At 38.0% G+C, this 23,530-nt stretch overlaps 2 protein-coding genes across 2 annotated transcripts; one reads left to right on the top strand and one right to left on the bottom strand.

Moving 5' to 3' along the window:
• Positions 1-2,717: 2,717 nt before the first annotated feature.
• On the bottom strand, positions 2,718-10,289 carry tcea1 (transcription elongation factor A (SII), 1). Its single transcript, XM_068340629.1, has 10 exons — positions 10,195-10,289; positions 9,218-9,280; positions 9,024-9,129; positions 6,165-6,264; positions 5,893-6,041; positions 5,705-5,761; positions 5,172-5,326; positions 4,856-5,002; positions 4,481-4,552; positions 2,718-3,111 (listed from the first exon to the last, which is right to left on the bottom strand). The coding sequence occupies exons 1-10, from the start codon at positions 10,267-10,269 to the stop codon at positions 3,103-3,105; spliced, it is 933 nt and encodes a 310-aa protein (XP_068196730.1). The 5' UTR covers positions 10,270-10,289; the 3' UTR covers positions 2,718-3,102.
• A 2,897-nt stretch (positions 10,290-13,186) lies between these two features.
• LOC137612498 (oxygen-regulated protein 1) lies at positions 13,187-20,792 on the top strand. Its single transcript, XM_068341040.1, has 3 exons — positions 13,187-13,822; positions 14,322-14,481; positions 15,223-20,792. Exons 1-3 carry the CDS (start codon positions 13,187-13,189, stop codon positions 20,598-20,600), a joined length of 6,174 nt encoding a protein of 2,057 aa, XP_068197141.1. The 3' UTR covers positions 20,601-20,792.
• Positions 20,793-23,530: the final 2,738 nt, after the last annotated feature.

Below are 23,530 nucleotides of genomic sequence, written 5' to 3'. Positions count from 1 at the left end.
TCATGTTGTGAATGCAAATATTTGTGTTAATTAATTGAAATCAATGCTATTTAACCTACACCTAACTTCTATTTCAATGCAGTTCTTTTAAGGCAAATCCTTGGAAATTAGTGATAAATTACAAACCGTTAAAGTGATATTTAACCAAAATTAGTGAGACGGAAGCCCTCATTTTTCTGTTTTCATGAATTTGGCTTGATAATATGTATTCAAAGTTCACCTGGATAATGAGACTGACTTCAGATCGAAATTGACACCGGGGGTCAAGCCAGGTTAGCAGCAACACCAAAGCTACCATTAACTGTGCTAATAATTGTATTAAGAGTTTTCATTAACTCAAATTGGAATTGCCAAGTTTTAAATACATTCATGTACTCTGATAGTTTTAGTTAGATTATTTTGTTGCCTCACAGACATGTCACTCAAAGACAAGATCCTCACATGAGGAAGTGCCTTGACATTCAATTTTATAACATCATTCTCATGGGCAACAGCTGTTTTTAGACTGTTGCCCTGGTTACTGGAGCATGAGACCAGTTTACGGGAAATTGTCCATTACATTGGCCAAAATATTACGTGATTTGTCTTGATTCCCAAGTTCGGACTGCATCGGTCCATTATGGTAGCACTAACAATACATAATATTGTGAAGGGTGATGATAACATGTCTTTATTTGTTTAGGACAAACAGCGTCTAAGTAAGAGGGCTGGTTGATCTGAACTTCTTGCCAACTTGTGTGCTTCACAGTGGCACTACTAATTGTCTTAGAGTTAACTTTAACTTACTGTGTGCAATTTGAGCTGATGGATACATCGTGGAGATCAACCTCAAAACACAATCTAAGCCAATGGTTTGGAGTGATGCCTTGTTTGTTTGTTGTTTCTTCTGTTTACTGTGAAATGTGTTATTCCGCGCTGCGTTTACTAAAGAATACATTTTTAAAAAACAAATAATGTGAATGTTTACAGTATATGGTTTTGTTTTTTCTGCTATTCTCCAAGAAAATAATTTATTGTGGGCATTTTGATGAGATAAAATAAAGCACAATAATTTTACTGACTCTGGAACAATCTGATTGCAAAAACACACAACAATCAAATTCTAAATATTTTCTGCAATAAAAACAGATATAAATACTGTTCTGGCAATTTTTATTGCAGCTACTACTCCTTGTGTTTAATTATAATATAAATAGGTGAATGAAGTAACATTTTTATGAGGGTCAGCATGGTCAAAATGATTCTCTATTATAGTATGCTTACGTTAAGTGTATTCAATGAAAGAGCAAAATATAGGTTGATTTCTCTATTAAAACAAACAATCTGTTGAATCGATATAAATCATAATTTAATTTATGATGTTAAAAAAGTGGGTTAAAAAGATACATTGAAGGACATACAAATTAGAAAAAAGCTAAGGGGTTTAAAACAATAAACAAGAAATATCATAAGATTATCTTTGCAAGTCCTTGAAATGTGTGACATTTAACATTTCAAATGTTACAACAGAAAAAATGTTTTGTTCTTCAGAACTAGATCCCCATTTTGTATTTGATGACAGCAACATATTTCATAAAGGTTGAAACTTGGTCACCTTTGATATTAACAACATTCAGCGTTTGGAAACTGAGGAAACCAACTGCTGTCTTTTTGAAAATGGAATATTTTTCCATTTTTGATTGATAGAAGACTTTTTCTGCCCTACAGATGGTTACTCTTTCAATGTATGTTACATTTCATAAAGCTCCAAAAGTTTTCAACACATTGGCAAGGCATTCCGGCCAGTTTAACAACACTCTTGCTATGGAACCAAGCTGCTGAGATGCTCAGAATGTGGTTCCCTCTTTCCTCCCTTAATAGGGAGGAAATTTTGCTTCAAAATGTTTTAATATATCAGCAGCAATGGTGAAAGTATGCAGGTCACCTATACCATCGCTGACGGTGGCTTTTGAACTGTGTGCTAATAAAAAGCCAGATGACTCCCATTCTCTTTGGCATAGTCTCCTGTAAAATTCCCAAAACAAATGTTTCATTTTGAGTCATCAAACCAGAGCAGTTTCCCACTTGGCCTCATACGGTCAAAAATTAGACTCAGTAAAGGCAGTGGTGTTTCTGCATCTAGTTTATTTAGTTTCCACTTTGCAGAGTTTCAGCTGTTATTTTTGGATGCGTTGACAAAACTAACAATGACTTTTGAAAGGGTTCCTGATCCCTCGCAGTGATGTCTACTACAGAACCCTGTCTATTTTTAATGTAGTGATGTCTAAAGATCGCAGCATTCAGAGATTTCTTCAGATTCTCTGCATCTTCAATTGTACAGAATGTGTTCTATGAAAGTATAATTTAATGGCCAACATACAGTAAACCTCCCTTAATAGTAAAAAATTGTGTGTGGACTAGAAAAAACTAATTGTAAATTAGTTATTGTATATTTCAGTTAAGGCAACCACCTCAAGTTCAATATTTACAGATTTGTCTGACTGGTTCAGTTTGTGTGAAGCTTAGGCAAAACAAGTGGTTGCACCTGGAAAAAAGGAAACAATGGAATATTTTATCTGGTTTAGCCAATGGCATTATGCCGTCCTTGGAGAGATTAGTATGCATACATCAGTATTCACTTTGATGCGATGAATATTCCACCAGTAGCAAGTGTGTTTTTCCTCTCAGATCTCTCATACCATTTATACAATGCTCCCGATTGCCATCAGACTGACGACTAATGAAAACCACTATTTATTAATCAAATGGAATACACTTTATTGGGAAATTAAATAAAACAATGCAATGTTGTGAGGAAAAAGCAGAACATGAAAATTTTTTCAAAGTGTTAAAACTACATATAAAAAAATGATAAAAGATAATGAGACAAGACTGATCGCATATATCTGACTAATAACAATAAGAAAAGTTTTCGGGGTAGGTGTCGGGGGAACACATGATGAACTCCACCTATGAATATATTCATTAAAAACAGTAACAGCAGTGGCATCTCTGTATGACTGATGTGCATCATGTGCCACAGAATGCAAAGCGCCCAGCTGTTGCACCGACATGATCAGGAATCTTGCTACTTGTCTGGGTACCGTGGAAATGCCTGCAGACTCAGCAGAACTAAGAGATAAAACAAACAAAAAAAACATTAATCAATAGAATGAAAAATTACATGAAGCTATTTGCTATTTAGTATTGTCATACTGTGTGGATTTAATACATTTTCTTTCTCTATTTTTCCACTCATGGAAACAAATTGTTTCATATCATGTCTCAGCTAAAATATTTTTATTTTTTATATTTATTTTCTAAATGCAGTATCTTGATAAATGCATTCTGTCACAGTCAATTAATGTCATGACGTGATCATAACATTTAGTGATCATAACATTTGAAACAAAGGTCTGTATCAGTTATCTTCAAATATCATTGAATGCATGTAGATTAATTCTTGCACAATTCAATAATGAGTATATAAAATATAAATGGAGTGCAAAAAAAGTAAAGGCGACAAAGTTCAAACTTGAAATCTTTAAACAATCTGCCTTGTCGGTATTTGAAATTCAACTGCATTTTATTAAATGGGAAATAGCAGTATACATACTTAAAATGTTAATTCAATGTTACTCATAAATCCAGTTATCATTTATATAGATACATATAGATACAGATCGTTTGTCGTTGTGTCCTTGGGCAAGACACTTTACCCTCCTTGCCTCCAGGAAGGCACTCGCTGGTGTGTGAATGTGTGTGATTGTTCCGGTGGTGGTCGGAGGGGCCGTTGGCGCAGATTGGTAGCCACGCCTCCGTCAGTCTGCCCCAGGACAGCTGTGGCTACACACGTAGTCTACCATCACCAAGTATGAATGAGGAGTGAATGAATAATGGATCCAATGTAAAGCGTTTTTGAGTGTCCAGAAAAGCGCTATTTAAATCTAATCCATCATTATTATTTCTCACCGCCAAGTGCGAGAAAAGGCGAGAAAAGTTGAGAGAAAACGTGACGGTAATGTGCTTTTTATTTTAGTTTAATGTATTCAATAATTTTTAACTTAATTTGCGTTCCATTAACTATGGTACAAGTTACGGTACCGTAAACTTCTGTCCAAACGACGACGGTAACTCGTACCTTAGGCTAACCTGATTACGTCAATGTTTTTTTTTTCTTTCTTTCTTTCTCCTGTTTGCTTCTTTCTTTTACATTTCTTTGATGTTTCATTACTATACAATTTGATATATAAATGAAATTATGAAATAAAATATTGTGTTGAAAAAAGGTAGTTTTCTAGCGTCTTGGAACAGATTAAGATCCTTTAATGGGAAAAATGTACTGTATTTGGAATTCGAACAAATCTGTATTCGAACAGCCTTCCGGAACGGATTGTGGTCGGAAACCAAGGTTTGTCTGTATATGTCAGTTTGTATGGACGGTGAAAAAGAACCAAATTAGTTTAAAAACAGTCAGTAAAACTGAAGTTAGTAAGTGTACCTTCCATCGATTTCCACATTGATTACAGAAAACAAAGGTGGTCATTGGCTCATCTGCACTGCGAGTTTGAACCTGGGAATGAAAACAACATGAACACACCATTTATTTCAACATCACAGAGAAAGAAGCTCAAAAGGACTTTAATTGAGGTTGTAACTTGACAAGCATACAGTGTTACCAACATCACAATGCACCATGATTGTAACCAAAGCATGTAAATGGAGCAGGAACTTCATTTAACTTTACAAGTGAAAAAGCAATAATGAGACGTCTATGCTGGGAAGAATGGATGAAGCCAAATTAATGAATACAACATCTAGAATTTTGCATGGGCCTTAATGTCTCCCTTTTCCAACTAGTCCCACATGGAAATACCTGTGTATAGGTGCAGCATTTCCCCTTGCACTTGCCACAGGTGAATAGATCAGTCTGAGTGCCTCCAGTGGTGGCCATCTGGTGGTCCCTAACAGCTTCTTTGGTCAAATTCTTTCTCATTTCTTTAAGCTCATCACTGGCCATTTCCTGCACAAGAAAGATGTGATTAAGTCAGCCAATATTTGACTATATCACTGCTGTAATAAGAGTGATTTGTAAAAATTACATGAACATGTAATAATGTAAGAAGAATAACCATGTTGGGATAACTATCTCGTGTTCTAATTAGGATCTAATGTATAAACCGTCAACGCACCTCTGCAGTCATCTTAGCCATGCGTTCAGGGGTTACACTTCCACACAACACCGTCCTTCTTAAATTAGGATTCTTCACATCCTTCAGATTTGAGATTCGACTCCTCACACGGTTTTTGTATTTCATGTCTGTGTTCTTAAACTCTTGGAAGATACGTGACAGTGTCAAGGAATTCAATTTTAGCAAAGTACATTATATATTGTTTCATTTCATTACAAGAGTCTAAACCTTCCCAGTTATCTACTGCCTGTTAGATCTGCATGTGTTAAAACATGTAGAGCTGAACGTTCATGAATTTAGACTGGTTAAGACTTTAATTTTGTGGATTTATACTGTTGATCAAAAGAAAAAAAAAAAGAAAATTAAAGATTGGTAGAATCTCCTTACTAAAGTTTATTTGTTACATCTCCAATGTGCCTTTCTATAATTTTCACATCTGAAATTTCATAATGTTTCACAAACACAATGTTCAAAATCTCATGACATCACAAAAACAACTGCTTAAATATGTTTCTAATTGATGTCAAGGATATATTCTTCGATCTGTGCTCCGAGTTCATCACAATCGGCACCAATAGCAATATAATCATCTGGAAGGAAAAAAAGCCAGAGTGAAAAAACATTTGGAAGTATTGCAAATAAAGTCAATCTTAACTAACAGCACTAGCAAATGTACTGTATTAAAAATATGTAAACAGTAGTGTGAGAAAGGTGGGATCACCTCCGGTCTGCAGAGCGCTGGCTATCATCTCTCTGCATTTGAGCCTGATGGAGTCAGAGGTGCTGGGGGCACGAGGGAAGGTGTGGATTAACATATTGGGTGTAACTTCACTGGTTTCACTCTTGCTGCTGGAGTTACTGCTGGAGCTGCTGTGGGAGCAATAAAAAAAACTTCAATCAGCTACCAAAAACAATAGAATAACATTTTAAAATAAAGAACACATTTTCAGTTGTCTCTACCATTAGAGATGCTTTACGCATATTTTTTCTTACCTTTCTTCTTTTGCCTCTGGGCTTCCCTGTGATGGAGAAACGACAAGAGCTGTTTGTTCTTTCCTCTTTTCATCGGATTTGTCTGCACTACCAGGCTCATCTGGAAAACAAGTTACAAGAGAGAACATGGAAAATTGTAAATGTAATTCACAAAAGCCTGACATCGTATGCCTTTGCATGATAAAATACCAAGCCTTACAGATTTGTGTTCGATGTTACTGTGTGATTCTGAGGTATTTTACTTTTGATTAACAGCAGCGACAGGGAGAGAGCACAGTGAGACAGACAGTCAACAATGATCCCTGGTTGATATCAACTGCTTAATAATTAAAATGAACATTGCTATGTTGACATTTAGTCGCTGGTGGGCATGGAACTAGCTTCTTCTGCTTTCAGCTTTTCCCATCAGGGGTCGCCACAGCGAATCAGATGCCTCCATCTAACCTAGCTACTGTTTGAAATACACATACTGTACATATACAGGTAGTCCCCAACATAGAGACACAATTAGTTCCAAGAGGTTATTTGTACGTTGAATTGTTCGTAAGTCATTATCTATTATATTTCTATATATAATCACCATCTGAGGTCATTTAAATGCTGTTACTACTCTAAACACAAAAGTACTTTTTCCTAAGACTTACCAGAAACAATTACAGAACATAAAAACAACACATGATAAAATACTGTAGCACCATAATGTAACTTTTACATCTCTACCTGTCCTGAATTAATTTTATCTTCGGCAGGTTTAGAGGCTAATCTTTAAGCCTCTGAGGGATTCCACCGCACTTACGTGAATGATGCGCTGATGCACTTCCTAGTAATTAAAAGTCTGAAATGGCACTTCATGCTTGATTAATCTGTTTTATTTCCATTATCGGTAGGGTTTTTGAATTAACTCAGTCAATGGTTAACATCAAATACCATAACATTCAGACTTCAGCATTAGCGCTAGTTGATTTCCGTAAAGTACACTAAATAAGAATAAATACATGTTGAAATGCGTAGTTTCAATATCTACTGTCAGGCGTCACTCAGGCGATTCAGGCGATTGCTTTGAATTCAGATTAGTTTATGGTAAACTTTTGCAATTTATAATTTAATCCTCGAGGAGAAGGAAAATAAAACACTTCAAGGAACTCTCGACTCTCGTATTTAAGCGCATCGAGCAACAACAGTCAAGTGAAGTCAAGTGAAGTACAAAGTACTGAAGTATCCAAGGTACAAAGCCTTAATCTCTGAGATGCTCACAGAGACAACAAATGAAACGAAAGGGGGAGACGAGTGTTGGAGTTGCACAGACGCAGCCGTGCTGACCCCGCAGGGTTAGTGGCAGAAAGCAGACAATATTCGGATATGTTCTTAACTTGAATAATCATAAATTGAGGACTAGCTAGATATACTGTATATGTGTATACATACACACAGACACACACATATAAATATGTGCCTGTAAAATCAGTATCATGAACATAATAGTGAACAAGCTCTAAGCACCGCTGAATAAAATTATTGCCATATTTACCTATTTGTAGAAGAACACCTTGGGAAACAGGCGACTTATATGGTGTTACTTAAAAATTCTATCAATTTTCTGATTTGTTGACCCGAACAGGGAAAGTTAAACTGCAATGCAAGTGTATGTACAAGTTTATATTTATCATACTGTATGTTTAAAGCAGCTGTAATTGGTTTGCAAAATCTGATAAACATTAAGATGAAATACTGGAACATCTCATAGTAAAGCTGATAACACCCAAGTAAATTACTGGGCAGCAGCGGTAGAGCGTTAGAGTGGGAAGTAGAACAGGTTGTCCAATGTTTCAAGATTGGATGTTCGATTTCCACCTTGGAGTGTGAGCTGAGAGTGTGAGTTGTCAGCTCACCACCTGAGCACTGCCGAGTGGGCCTTTGAGCAAGGCGTCGTCCCATTTACAAGTTACTCATTAGGGCGCACCACGCAGGAGCTGCCTGAAGTAGCTCCCCTCACTGCATGCTCACTGGCTCCTTAAGTGTGTGTGTGTGTGTGTGTGTGTGTGTATGTGCATGAACTAACAGTGTGAAAGAGTGTGGAACTAACTAATTTCCCTTCGGGCATCAATATAGTATATAAAATAAAAAAATAAATGGCCGTCATTGACTTCACAAGAAATCTCTTAACATGAAACAGTAGGGGGTAGTATTTAGCTATGAAATCAGTTGTGAGCTACAAACACAAGCAGAGAAGAAAACCTAACAGGAGCTAAGGAGAAGTGCAGCACATTAGTCACACTCATGAAATCAAACTTCTGTCCGAGGGTAGAACCAATTGGCGAAGGCTTGAGAAACAGTGCAAATGATTTTTACACTTTCAAGCAACAAAAATGTGACCATTATTTGCAATATCGTTTCTGCAAAGGTTCAGTAAGGAGGGAAACGACAAGACTCATAAAAGCCAGACCATTAAGTCACCAGTCTTTGCTCACTATAACTAAGCCTTTCTTGTCCTATAGTGTGCATGAAGATCAATGCCAGCTGAAAAAAATAAAAAATAAAATATATATATATACACACACATATATATACATATACATACATATATATATATATATATATATCATCACACAAAAAAAGACTGCACATATACAGAGATTCTGTTTGCAATAACAAAATTGTGACCTAGTGTATAGGTGTGTGTATAAACACTTCACATATAATTATCTGATTGAGCCCTTTGTCTTTCTGTGACTATGCTTCAGCAAAACAGATGAATGAGACTGTCACATAGACAGCAGCAAGGCATCACCCCAAGAAAATTAGACTTGAAAAACAAGTGAATATATTTAAATAAAGATCCAACTGGAAAGTGAGGATTACCCAAAAGCTTCTTCCACGATTTGATCAAGGATTTGGCTAGAGATGTCACCTCTTCGTCTGTGCTCTGCTTGCGGATGGCGTTAACAGACATCCCAATCCTGGTACTCTGTGGAGAAGAACTGAGTCAGTACGCTCTAAGGGATGAGCACAGGCCGACTCAACAATGAGCCATCCTAAGACATGAACACAGGTACCTGAAGCAGCTCGAGAGTCATGGGGACGCTACGTAGCTCCTTCAACAGGTCCAAAGCCCCAGCCTGGAGAGAGGAGATGAGAGATGAACAGGTCAGCCCGTTTCATGCTGACCTCTGGTGGGCTGAAAACTGAATTAGAATGTTCCATAGTAGGTGGACATTAACAGATACATAACTATAGCAAGTCAAAGAAAAGATTTCTTATTAATCTTGAATTATACTGTACTATTCTGCAGTGTTTACTCACAGCTAACAAGATTTCCACTTCAGAATAGCAAGTAGAACAAACTCGATTAGTTGACGCTACTATACTTGAACTGTTGTCTAGTTATAACACATTAGAAAACAGCCATTGGTCAGACATGACAGATCTTTTACATGTTAATTACAATGCAATAACTACATTAATAGATTATGACGCACACCGCTAATTGGAGGCTCTGTTAACGTCACTACGATAAATAGTTTATGCTGGTTAGAATAATAAGGTGCCTCACAGGCAACCCAAACAATTCACTTTAAATCACCGTGACCTCCATAGTGGCTACGTAAACACAAAAAAGTTACATAAACTCTTACGATTAATAAAATAATCGTATTCCAGTTTCACATCCAACATGCCACTACGTTGCAATGCCATTGAGAATTAGTGAGCTGCTATGTACAGCTAACTGCTAGCAACCCATAGAAGTGGTTTGCTAGCTATACGGGACTGTTCAGTAATAACATGACGTATATTAGCCGTGATGCTAATTGTCGAGGATTAGTTTTGTTACTGGTTAGAATAAATAACCAGGTACACTGGCAAAATGGTGCAGTGGAGTTCATGGCGGTGGAATCAAATCGAGGTTTGGACAGTCTGCAGCTAACGTTTACCCCATTTTAGTCCATTAGCGCCAATGTTAGCTAAACATCCACATCAGCCCAGTCGGCAAATCAGCACGCAGGTAAGCATTCATTCTTCCGAGACATCTCACCCCGTTTTTCTTTTGTGCCATTTTATCCATCTTTTTCGCTATTCTGATAATATCCTCTTCCTCCTTTTTGCCCATGTTGAATGAGCTGATGGAACTTAAAAAAAAAAAAAAAGGCGTAAACGGGAAAGAAAATTCACGACAAAGACCACACCGCTGACGTGAAAACAGCGGCGTCTGCAGACCGGGATCGCATACTGACCCTTCTCTGTGTAGCAGACCTGACTAGTTGATACATGATAAATTCAGGAGGGGTAAATCAAACACAATTATTGATATCACTGAGATCGGTCAGTCCCATTTACGAAACAATAGATCATACTTTAACCCTTGGATGCACAAATTACCAATACATTAACTCATCCACAGGTGAGATCAAATATGACCCCAGGGATTGCTTTTCTTCAACAGCTTCAAAAAGAAAAGTTGTAATACATTCATATTCCAGGTATTCCTAATAAAACACGTTTGTGACATGAAATTACTGTATTTGCATTATTTATTTATTTATTTATTAACTGTAACAATTTTCAGTTTTTGTACACACACCCAGATTCACACAAAAACATCAAATCTCCTCTCACTGTGTGCAATTGTCACAAACTACTTGCTTCTGGACTAGAGCAAAAATTCCAGCTTTTGCGTTTTTCTAAGACAAATGAAAGCAATCAAAACTGGGAGTTTAAAATACATTTTAAAAATATGTTTTGTAATTATTAATTAATGTCTTACAAATCTATATATAAGTCATTATATATACAGATTGTTTTTTGCCTCTTTCACTTATTATTTATTACACGATTGTCTATCATTAGACATAATCATAATCTCATAATCATGTAAATAAATCAGGAATGAAATACATCAAGGCCAGCACAGTGGCGGAGTGTGTAACACTTTGTTCTGCCCATGTCTGTTCGGGTTCTCTCTGAGTTTCTGCCCCCCCACCCCCACCTCCAGACACATGCAACTTAGGTGGATTGGTCACACAAAATAGTTCGTGAGTTTTAGTAATCTACCCTTCCTATCTGGGGTGTAGTCTGCCTTTTGCTATTGCAAAACATGTAGTAGACCTGGATCCTCAGGGTGGAAAAGCGGCTGTAGACCAGACGATTGTAGATGTCTCGTCTACAAGAACATGCATGGATGGATAGATGAAAGACATATTTTTTGGACTTTGTGACTGAGGCTAAGGCCATCACTGAGGCCATCACCTCAAATGGTTTGAGCAAAAAAAGAAGACATTTAGTTCTAATTACAGTTTATAAAATATGCAATATCCAACATAAAATTTCAAATATTTTAACGTAGTTCACACTGTGTTTCGCTTGTTTACAAGAGTTTATGGCAAAACACTGGAAAAACTGTTGATGAATTTATATACTTTTTGACACTTTAAAATTATTATGTAATGGCACATGTTCACAGATTGCACTTGGTCTGAACTCCACAGCCCCCCCTTTTTTAAATCACCACATCTGCCATTCTCCCTCCTCCAGGCCAGTACACATGCTGGTGGGAGGCATTAGCAGCTTTTACTCAGTCAGGGTCATGTGGTAATTGGTACACTGTCTGATAACTGCAGTAAAGTGACACGGCTCTCACACTCTGATGTAATTAGATCATTAGTCATTGATTGAAAAAAAAAGAAATCTATTACAGGGTATAAATTGATTTACCATGTTGGCCTTTTGATTCTGCATACAACGCTACTTAGTTCCCATTAATTTAATATATTAGGATCTTCAACTAATTGAAGTACTGATGTGGAGTTTTGAGAAATATGGTGGATATCTAACACCTGTTGTGAGGTGAAAATGCTTTTTTAGACTGTTTTCTGCCCCCTGCTGTCAGCAAGGGCACAAAATCTTTACCCTAATCCCTATTAGGCTTCTTAAATCTGATTACGTAGGCTGCCTGGAAATTAGAAATAGTTCAGGCTCCCTGTGGCAATATAGTACACAAATGTTTTCTAATAAATTAACAGGACAATTTGTATACCTTCCAGAAAATTTAATCTCTCTGAATTTAACTGAACTGATGCACTCGGTTAAATTCTCGCTTTGAGTTTTACTGCAAATGCCACATAAATTATGACTACTAACTAGGCTGGGAAAACTCCAGGAACATTTCATTCATAATTTTGTTGCACTAAAATTGTTCATTTCACTGTGGTGTTGTTCATCTGTTTATTACCTTGATATGCTGATTAACTGTGAGCAAAGATTAAGCAAATTGGCCATGATGTTGCATGTCCCAAAATAGCTCCAGGAACTCTACTGAGAGGCTTTGAACAACAAGGGGGGAAGGGAATGTATGTACACTTTCCGTTGCTTTAGCCTTTATAATCAAGGTGAAATGTGAAATATAAGGTAGGTCTTGTTTAATACGTTTCTCTTGACATATTTCTGTTTCTATTAGTCATTTTTTTCATTATCTACTGGGTGTAGATTGTCTGATTATTTGCTGTGGTTCTTTCTCAAGTGGTTACTCTCTCACTCCTTGCTAATCATAATGCAGTTACAACATACTGTACAATAAGTAATGATCATAAAGAATGTAAAATTTGTTTCAGTAAAAATGTAAAGCTGACAGCTATGTCTTGCATGTTTGTAATCCATTTCATTCCAAATGAAAAAACAAAACAGTTAATACATTTTGGATGGAGAAATCAGTTCGGAGAAATCATTTCTGGCAATGACAAGTTTGAACAACAACAAGCCACTTTAGCCAAACAATAATGCTTAAATTAAGGCAATTGTGTGACATGGAACCATGTTTTTACAGTAATAACCTAAGTATTTGAGTATTACAAAGCATAGTCTTGGATAGAAGGCTCCGGCTCCCCGTGACCCGCTGCGGCGGATATAGCGGTGGTAATCTGAAGATGACTGACTGACCACCTCTAATGTTTCACATTAAATGTTTTGCAACTGCAGATTTCTGGACAGATGTTTCAGTTTCTCCCTGTCTCTTTGCTTGCTAGCCAGACAGCATGAACAACACACCCACACAGGAGCCACCTGTGGACTTGTCTTCTGGCAGTGGCCAAACAATACCCCAACAAGCCATCCAGCCAGTGTCTGATCCCTTAGTTTCTAAAAGAGTATGCTTCTACAAAAGTGGTGACAACAAATTCAGCGGGCATCGCATGGTCATCACTGCTCGCACATTCAAGACTTTTGATACTCTACTGGATGCTCTTTCTAAGAAGGTGCCTCTGCCATTTGGAGTAAGGACCATAACCACGCCGCATGGGACGCACCTGCTTCAAAATCTAGATGACCTCCACGATGGGGGATCGTACGTGTGCTCTGATCAGAAAAGAGTGAAGCCATTAAACTTGGATGAAGTGAAGCGGCAACAAGTGCCATGGAATACCACCAGGCCATTCGGTGCGGGGCATCAAAATCGTCAAAGAACATCCACCAACAGGCCGGTTAAAGTTTCTGAGAGAGTGGCAGTACGGACACCAAAGAAACTTGTGGTCATCAGTAATAGAAATCCTACTGTTAAACGCACGATTGTACTGCAGAGAAGAACAGCGCCAACATTTGATGCATTACTGGATTACCTTTCCCAAATCCTGCTGTTCCCAGTGCTGAAACTTTTTTCGATAGATGGAAGAAGAGTAAGTATTTATCAAAGAAATAAATTATGGAGAATGATTGTAGATAGATTAATAGTAATTTAGGATAACTCCTGTTATTATTTTAAGCAGCTTCTTTTTTGGAACAGTGCATCTTTATATGGTCTGTGTATAGTTTTAATGCTGGCATGCAAATTGTTTAAAACTGAAAAAAATGCACTAATTGGGTAAGTCAATGAGAACCATTAGATAGTTTGTTAACAAATAACATTAATTTTAAATAAAAAATATAACACAATTAGTGAACATTACAAGGACTGATAGGCTGATTCGTATACCTTCAGACAAAGCCAGTTTAAATGCATGCAGCATGAGATCTCTGGTGTTTATAAGATGTAGCTAAAGAAATCAGGTGTACAAAACAACACTGGTAACTGTGTTTTATGTAAACTATAAGTGGTAATGCCTATTGTACATAAAGAGATAAACCACCAGCTAAATGTGACTAGTGTAATGAAACCTATTTCTGATTTTGTTTTAGGTTGATGGTCTTGCAGCACTTATCCTGTGCTCTGGATTTGTTGTTGCAGCAGGCAATGAGTCATTTAAATTAGGAAACTACAGTTTTCACAGAGTGGGTCTGATGACACAAGCAATAGACATGGATACTGTGGAGCCATCTATGTTGCAGCCCAGAAGTCGTAAGTGTTTGTTAGTTCTACTGTCAAGTGCTGTGAAGACATTATGCATTAAAGTATTTCTCTGTGAGGTACTCACGGCTACATTCATAATTTTGTGTAGCTGGTGATCAGTGTGTGTGTGTGTGTGTGTGTGTGTGTGTGTGTGTGTGTGTGTGTGTGTGTGTGTGTGTGTGTGTGTGTGAGTGCGTGTGTGTGTGTGGGGTTTGCTTTAGGACAGTGTCATACTTTAAATACACACACTGATCACCAGCTACACAATAACAAAAAACAAACAAATTAAAAATGCCCGGACAAAAATGATGATACCCCAATTTTTTCACACACACACACACACACACACACACACACACACACACACACACACACACACACACACACACACACACACACACACACACACACACACACACACACACACACACACACACACACACACACACACACACACACACTTTTTCTTTTCGAACAAAAGTGGCAATAATAGATGATATTGATATGCAATGTGAAGCATCTCAATATCAATTCATTGATGCCGAGCTTATGTGCGGCAGCTTTGCTACTTCGACAGCCAGATTGATTGCCTTCAACTTATCAAATGCATTATATAGCTTTCTTGCCGTCTTTAAGTATTCCTAAAAAAAACAATGTGAATAATCTACTATATTCTTAAATTGTTTTTTTTCTCTTTGTCTCTGTTATTTTTCACACCCATTGTCATGTTTTCATCAAACACCTCCAAAGAGAACAACAACAACAAATCCATCATGGGTGGAAGAGGCTCAAGGAATTTTTCCTCTGCTTCACAGAGCTATATTGTAGACCAAGTAAACAAATCTCAACATGAAAGTATGAACAGCCAACTGAATCACAATGGATCATTAGAAACAAAGATCAAACGTATTCACGCGTCCATTGGAACATGTAATTCTGTGAGTCCGAGCAATAACCATCATACTTTCACTGTACCTCATGAAGATGAAATTGAAAAGTCTTTACGAGTGAATCAAGATGGCAGCATGACTGTGGAGATGAAAGTTCATCTGACCATTAAAGAGGAGGAGATGCTCCAGTGGACTACCACACTCAGTCGCTCCAGCCTTAGTAAGAGGACAGTTTGTGCCTCAATAACTGAGTCACACATTAGCTCACCAGACTCAAACAACACCTTAGCCAAAAAGGAGAGGAAAGAGGAGAGTCATCCTGGTGGCTCTGAAAAGGATGTTAACTTTAACACTGACCAAGTATTCAAGGGTTACATTTCCACGACATTGGAAAAAGCAAAAACAGGCTTCAAACGCACAGCTACGCCAGGTCCTCAGCACATCAATAAAAAGGCTTCCCTTGAAAGTATTAAAACAATGACAAAGTCAGGGGTCCAAGAGAGCACCGTAGGGCATTATACCTACATGGAGAGGACGACTGATGGTGAGACAAGTGAGGGATATAGTTTTGTCAGACACAACAGCAGTAGTAACAAGCCAATCCCTAAACCTCGCAAATCTGTGTCTGCAGGAGAGAGCAAGAAAGGCTCCCATTCCTCCATCGGGTCATCGGGTGTCGCCGAAGTCCTTCAAATACGGAATAACAAGATGGAGGTTACAGAGACTGTAATGCATATTTATGAGAGTCAAGGCTGCTACGACAACTATTTTGCAAATGAGGAATACAACACAGATAATATACCTTTGCCTGAGCATAAACCATCCACTGTCTCAGGGCCATGTTCACACAGCATTGATTGTGATATAGATATTTCTACTACTGAGTCACTAAAAAGACATAAAGAGGAGGTGCTATCATTGTCTTCAGAGTCAATGACTGTGAAGTATGAGACAAAAAACATTCTGTCTATGGTGGATGAAAATGAGGCCATAACTGAATCAAATGTACAGAAGACTTTGAAAAATATCAAACCTAAATATATGAATAAGAAAAAGTTGGCAAACTCCTCCAAGAATCAAAAGAGCTCAACTTCAAAAGGCAGCTTTGGTGAAAAGCAAAAGAAAAGCATAGCAAATACCTCGAAACATAGCAAATACTCATCTACAGACATATTTGGCAGCAATGTCACTATGGGAAAAAACAGTTTGAATTCAACAGAAAGTGTTAAAAGTGGTCAAAATAGCAGAGGACATGGAAAGCCTCAAATTAGGAAAGTGAGAAAGGATAGAAAGACCCTCCGAAAAGAGCAAGCCTTATTAGCTAATGTTGGAAATGTAAAAAGGACCCCACCCAAGAGAGAGAACACGAAAAAAACATCTGCTGAAAACAATGGCCATAATGTGAATACTCCAACTAGGAGGCCCCAAATGAAAAAGAACATGTTAGACATTTTACAACCCAAACTATCAGTCTTGCCTGGCAAAAAGAAAATTATCAATCCCAAATCTACAATTGACAAAAGAATACTGTCACCTAAAAAGCCTTCAGATTTGAGTGAGATTTTGCCTATGCCTTCTCTCAATCCTTCACCCTCTGAAGTCCACCAATATGTTGAGAACTGGTTGGAGAAAGTCAGCCCAGTCCCAACATTCTACAACGAGCGCCCCCTCGCAGATGAGTCACAATCCCAAACAAAGATAATGTTTCACATAGGTGGTGAATCTGAGTCAGATGAATGTCAGAATAATATAGATGACCATTATCAATTACCTGTTGATAAAAACTCTTCAACCACATCCAACATTCTAAGTCCCAAAGAAAAAATGAAACCTGTTCTTCAGAAACTTTGTTCAACCATGCAGAACATCAAAAGGGAGTCCGACACCAACGCAGCATGTTGTATTGAGCAGTCCAGTATTTCTGAATTCCCAGAGCAGGTGGCTTCAGTGTTTGGCTCGTCATGTAAAGCGCTCCTGTCATTCTTGTCAGTGATGACTCTGCGAGACAGTCTAACAGACAACAAATCAAAGAGTATGTCTGAGGCCATGCTCATAGTGGAATCTCTGCAAAAGATTTCCACCATCGAGGACATGAAAGAGCAGAGAGCAAGTTTAACGGATCTGGAAAGTACAACATCCTCTCAGTTAAAAAAAAGCTGGAGGGATTTCCAGATTTTAAGACAAATGCTTGAAAATGAGTTGCTTTCTCCCAAAGTTTCAGAAACAGATTTTACTTTGGATGTTGTCCCTGAAGGAATTGACATATTTGGGGATCACCATTTGGTTATTGATGAGTTGATGGAAGAGCTGAATATGCCAAAAGATATCAGAACAGAGATTTTGTCAACAATCCAGCATGCCAACAGTTTTTACTCAGCAGAGGAGAGCACTTTTTTTGACACTGAAACTAACCTGTTAAATTCAGACAAAGATGTGGAAAATTCTAGGGGTGCACATGACAACAAAGGACAACGGTTGCAAGAGCTTGATGCAACCTGCACAATTGAGAACAATACTCAAATAAAACAGAATAATGATGACGATGATGATGATGATGATGATGATGATGATGATGATGATGATGAAGAACCAAGCAAGATGAAGATAGAGTCAGAGCAAGTACCTGATAAATTTCAGGAAGCAGACTATGATGTAACAGAAACTTCACAGCCAGAGAGATATGAGCAGTTAAAAGAAAATAGAAGAAGACAGGTGGAAGTAAAGAAGTATCGGGCGTGGGTTAATGACAAAGAGGATGAGGATATAAAAGAAATAAATGATGATGGTGAAGAGACTAAAATTACAGAAGTGGAAAGGAAGGAAGTCACAGAAGAGAAAGCAGTGAGTGAGGAAAAAATAGATGACAATGAAAATGAAGAATGGGAAGCAGAAAAGGAATGTAAAAGGCATGACAAAACTGCTGAGAAAGTAGAGGAATGGAAAGAGGAAAGGAAAACAGAAAATGAGAAGGGATTAGAAACAGGAGAGGCAGAAGAAGAAACACAGGAGGGATTATTGGATGAAGAAGATCAAGAAACAAATAAGAATGACATTTTTGAAGAGGCAGGTGCTGAGGAGACAGAGATGGACGAAACAGAGGTTTTTAATGAGAAGGCATATGAGGAAAGAGGTGAAGAAGGAGAAGAGGAATTTGAATTGAACAAAGAAGAAGAGGCTGAAGAAACAAATGATTTTTTAGATGAGGAGACACAAGCAGGAAAGGAGTGGGAGGAGTATGTAGCAGATGGTTTTAGTGATGCAGACGAAGAAACAGAAAAACATGTCAAGGAAAAAGAATATGAGATAAATATAGAGGTTACTGAGGTTAAAAAAGAGGACGAGGGAGTTGAAAATATAGTTGAGGTCATGAAGGACAAGGAAAAACTTCAGGAAGAAGAAAAAAACCCAGCTGCATTTCCTGAGGAAGCTGTAGAGAGTGTGTCTCATGAGGAGGAAAATGAAGGAGAAAGGGATGAGGTTCTCGAAGGAGATGATAAAAAAAATGCTGAAGAAAAGGATGAGGAAGAAGGCAAAAGGAAGGTAGTGTGTGAGGAAAATAATGAGGAAGAGGACGAGGAGAAAGAGACTAAATTAGATGAGGTGGAGAATGGTGATGTTGATGATAAAAAAGATGTCGATGATAAAAATAACATTGTGAATACAGATGAGAATGAAAACAGCAAGGAGCAGGAGGATATAGAAAACTGTTCCGAAGAAGAATCCATCAAAGACAACAATGTTGTAGTGGAGACATACATTGAAGAAATGACAGGTGAGCAAATGCTCGATGAAGAAGGAGAAACTGATGAAGAAAATGAAAATTATGAGTTAAATAAGGGGATCAAAGTGGTGGAAAGGCAAAAAACAAAGGAAAAGGATAAAAAGTTTTCTGACAATTCAGACTATATTGCTCGTGAAACTGATCGTAAAGTCTTACTACTGAAGGCCTCTTTGCCTCAGCAAAGTACCTTTCAGGAGGAAGCAAATGCAGACACTACTATAGAAAATGACTCTGAGTCACCAACCAAATATTCCCCTGAGGAACAGCATGAGGATGATAAAAGTAATGGAACAGACACTGTTGATGACCTGGAAACAGGTGACCGAGGGGAGCATCATAAGGAAACATACAGAAGTCTGCAGCATCCAGTTGAAATATCACAGCAGTTACTTGAGTTTGTTAACTCTGCCCTACAGTCATCCTCTCTGATATTTGCCTACGATGCTAAAGGGATTGTCAGAATAGAGCCTGATAATCCTCAAGCTGTACATGCAAAAGGAAGACAGGATAGGTCATACGGCTTGAAGTGTCTCCCAAGCCCAGACACATCAGAATTATCTGATTACAGGCCAGAAACATCTGAGAGTGGTGGATATAAGACACAAGACTCTGCAGATATTGTTACAGATAGTGAAGAAGAGGTTTCAGAGAGGACCTCTCTGATCTGCAGATGTAAGACCGCTAAATCTGAAACATCCTTTGCAAGTAATTCGGAATCCTTGCAAAGTTCTAAAATTGAAAGTGAGGGGAGAGTCTCTTCTTTTGTCCCAGCTGCGAAAGACTCAAAGGAGGATTTGTCTTTCAGTACTGTAAGCTCACAAAAGACAGATGCTGGCAAAGAGGCTGACAGATGCACTTTTTTCATTGAAGACAAAGACTCAACTGATGGAGTATTGATCGACCAAGGTAGATGGCTGCTCAAAGAGAACCACCTCATCAGAAAATCGCCTCCAGTTGCCATAGGAATGTATGACCATGTAGATACATCTTCTCTAGATTCAAGTCAGGGGAACACCAGTGAGAATTCCCCTATTCATTCTAAAACCCAGCTCAATCCTCTTGCGGTCATATCTTCATCAGAGCTTGAGGAGATGGCAAAGCCTCAAACTCCAAAGTGCACCTACTACAACATGCCACATGGGAGCGATTCAGACCCGTTTTTGGATGAGTCCAGCTCCAAAAATGGCAAGAAAGACACAAGCATTGTCAAAGGAAGGGGCTTTCGAGTGTCACCTACGATAGACACTTCCAAAACTTGGGCAAATAAAAATAGCAGCTTCTCTTCATTTACATCAGTTGAGTTTAAAGCTCAAGACAGAAAAGTGCATCCTGAGGGAGAGTCCTCAGCTGTGACACAAGCAAGAAGGACATCAAGTGGAAGACGGAGTGAACTACAAGCCCAGGATTCTCTGGATCCACTTCATGTGAGATGTGGCCAATACTGTCCCATACTCTGAACACAGGAAACCATGATTCACCTATAAATGTAGTTTTAGCCTTTGGCAATGCTAGAGATGTTTTATATTTTGTTAAGTACTCACAAAACAACAAAAACTTCATTGCAAGAAAATGTATTACTTGACTGAAGAGAACTGTGCCTCTATTGTACGTTATATGTAGTTACAAATGTCAGTTTATTATTTCAGTGACAGGACTTAAATGTAAAGTGACAATATCAGCTTCTGCAACTTGTGCACTGTTAAGTCACTGCTTTCTCACTGAGAAACAGTCCATTTTATAAATGTATGTACCAATAAAAATAGTATTTTGTTTCTTATTATATTTATTTTTGGGTTAGTTTTTTTTCCACAGAATGTGCAGTGCATACTGAGAAATTACTTATTTTATTTTCATGCTATAACAAATTTATGAAGTTGCTCATCTCACATAAAACAGATGACAGTTCTAACTTGCTGCACCAGAGGTCAATAGACCTGATTTTCAGTTCCAACTATGCTGCTCAGTATAATTTTTTATTTAAACTCTGCCCTGAAAGGCTCTACTCAGAACCACAAAGGATGTCACATGATTGAGCGCAATAGTAAGTGCTACATAAATTTGCTTGTAAGTGTGCAATCATTAACTTTAAAATATTACCTCATGATTGCAGATACATGCAATTTTCTTCAACCTAATAACCTTTTTGTATTAGTATTTTATTGTTTAATAAGAGGTCTTGCAATTTGTAATAACTAAGTATATTCTAACAGTAAAATTGTGTTTCCTACAAACCGTTTCTAACTGAGAATTGAACTGGTGAATATAATCACACTTATAATGTTTGCCCAGAAGCATCTTCTAGTCTGTTGGGACATTTGACTCTTACGCTTATTATCTCAGAGAACCATGTGAATTCAGAATGTTCCTCATGCTTACAATATTCTTTTTATTTCTGGAACACAATGTCTCTAGTGAAGCCAAGACTGTAGGTTTCTTATTCTCTTTAAAATAACTTTCATAATTTTTAAATCATCATGCCATGGTGAAAAAAAAACATTTTGATATGTATTATATACTTTATATGTAATTCTGACTTCTATATGTTTTTCTTCTCCAATTCTGTCACTCTTGTACACTCAGTTGGAGGAAGGACAGGCCACATAGATGAGAAAGTGTCATGTCCAGCTGGGATTTACCCTCTGGTTCAGTCAGGCATATGGAAGTGACACTCGTGATGTGATAGTCTGTGACACACTGGAAATATGTGTCATCAGAGGATATCATCCTTGAAATAAGTCTAACCAAACATAAAAACTAATCATGTGACAATTTGATGCTGTCTACATTGATGTGGTGCACATGATGATGTTATGTGAATGATTTCCATTCTTTATTAATTCATTTTCCATGCTGCTTCCTCCGTGGTCATGGGGGTTGCTACAGACTAACCCAGTGGACTTACGGACATAAGACGGGGAGATGCTCCAGACACGATGCAGAACCAAACGAAAGACAAACAACCACTCATGCATACCTATGGACAATTTTAAACTGACCAATCCACCTGAAGTGCATGTTTTTTGGAGGCGGGACAAAACCAGAGAACCTGGAGTAAACCAACACAGACACTGGGGGACACATAAAAACTCAGCACCGAACAGGACTTGAACTTGAGGTGACAGCGCTACCCATTGCATTATTCCCCTACTTCCCCTCCCTGTACATGAACCAATCACTCCCTGCAAACACATGCATGGAGAGACACAAAGAAAGAGAGAGATAAAGAGAGCGAGCGTGACAGAGAGGTCTGAACATTCTGGATACTTTCCATTGGTTTTGTCAGTCACCATGGAGATTTGGAAAATAGCCCCTGCAGTTTAATTCCTCTGTTGTTACTACGGTCAAAAGGTATCTAGTGGGAGCTCCATTCCCTGAAATGAACACACATCCTTGCTCTGTTCAATCTGCTGACCACTGACAGAATAGTGGTAGCTTAAGTCCTATTTTTCACACAGAAAATGTCTTGTGATCAAAGTTTCTTTGACAGAACTACTAAGAACTGATAGACATGTAAAATTTAAGAATGGCTTTTTTTTTAAATTTAAGAAAGGTTTTTTGGTTTGAATAAAACAGCTCCAGTCTCCAGTCTTTAACAGCTAAACTGCTATATATACTGTACATATACATAAAAGGTATATAAGATGATTGATGAGTATAGTATTTTCAACCTTAACATTTACTCGTACTCGCCACCACTGAAAATAACCTTGACATTGCACTCAAAGTTGATTAAAGCTTCCCGGGGCCCATGGCAAGGCTGGGAGCTTTTCTTTTGCACATTTTGATTTACTTCAGTCTGACCTCAATGAGCTCAATCAGGCACGACAGGCACATTGTATTGCAGCACTCCCTTCTCTGAGTCTGCCATATTGCAGCCTGCAAAGAATCCAACAATCAGACTCAAAAGGTGAAAAAGAAAAAAGCAACACTTAAACGTAACACAACTTTGTTTATCAATGGATGGATGGATGGATGGATGGATGGATGGATGGATAGATAGATAGATAGATAGATAGACAAACAGACAGACAGACAGACAGACAGACAGACAGACAGACAGACAGACAGACAGACAGACAGACAGACAGACAGACAGACAGACAGACAGACAGACAGACAGACAGATAGCTCGATAGATAGATGATACTTCTTTGATCTTGAAGGATATATGGGACAAAACAAATCACTGATGTATCATTGGACTTCATCTATGAACAGCTGAGGTCCTGCGTCTGTCTCTGTGTGACTTTGAGCTTGGGTAAATAATGTTGAGGATGATCACTATGGCAACCGTGCACGCAGGCCTGTGATTCACCGTCATGAGAGATGAAACAAAGGATGTCTTTTTATTGCCTGGCTCCAGCAGTTTTTAAGCAATGACACCCGG

Source organism: Antennarius striatus, chromosome 18 (assembly GCF_040054535.1).
Source record: "Antennarius striatus isolate MH-2024 chromosome 18, ASM4005453v1, whole genome shotgun sequence".
Classification (NCBI taxonomy): domain Eukaryota; kingdom Metazoa; phylum Chordata; class Actinopteri; order Lophiiformes; family Antennariidae; genus Antennarius; species Antennarius striatus.
The sequence above is the reverse complement of the archived record's forward strand: the minus strand, read 5'-3'. Positions and strand labels throughout refer to the sequence as shown.

Bases quoted from the DNA above. Each gene is read 5' to 3' on its own strand.
- tcea1 (XM_068340629.1), bottom strand. From the start codon at position 10,269: ATGGGCAAAAAGGAGGAAGAGGATATTATCAGAATAGCGAAAAAGATG. The intron at 5,762-5,892 runs GTGATCCCACCT...TTTTCCTTCCAG, and splicing joins CAGCGCTCTGCAGACCGGAG to ATGATTATATTGCTATTGGT. The intron at 5,327-5,704 runs ATATCCTTGACA...TGACACTGTCAC, and splicing joins CGGAGCACAGATCGAAGAAT to GTATCTTCCAAGAGTTTAAG.
- LOC137612498 (XM_068341040.1), top strand. From the start codon at position 13,187: ATGAACAACACACCCACACAGGAGCCACCTGTGGACTTGTCTTCTGGC. The intron at 13,823-14,321 runs GTAAGTATTTAT...ATTTTGTTTTAG, and splicing joins TTTCGATAGATGGAAGAAGA to GTTGATGGTCTTGCAGCACT. The intron at 14,482-15,222 runs GTAAGTGTTTGT...ACACCTCCAAAG, and splicing joins TATGTTGCAGCCCAGAAGTC to AGAACAACAACAACAAATCC.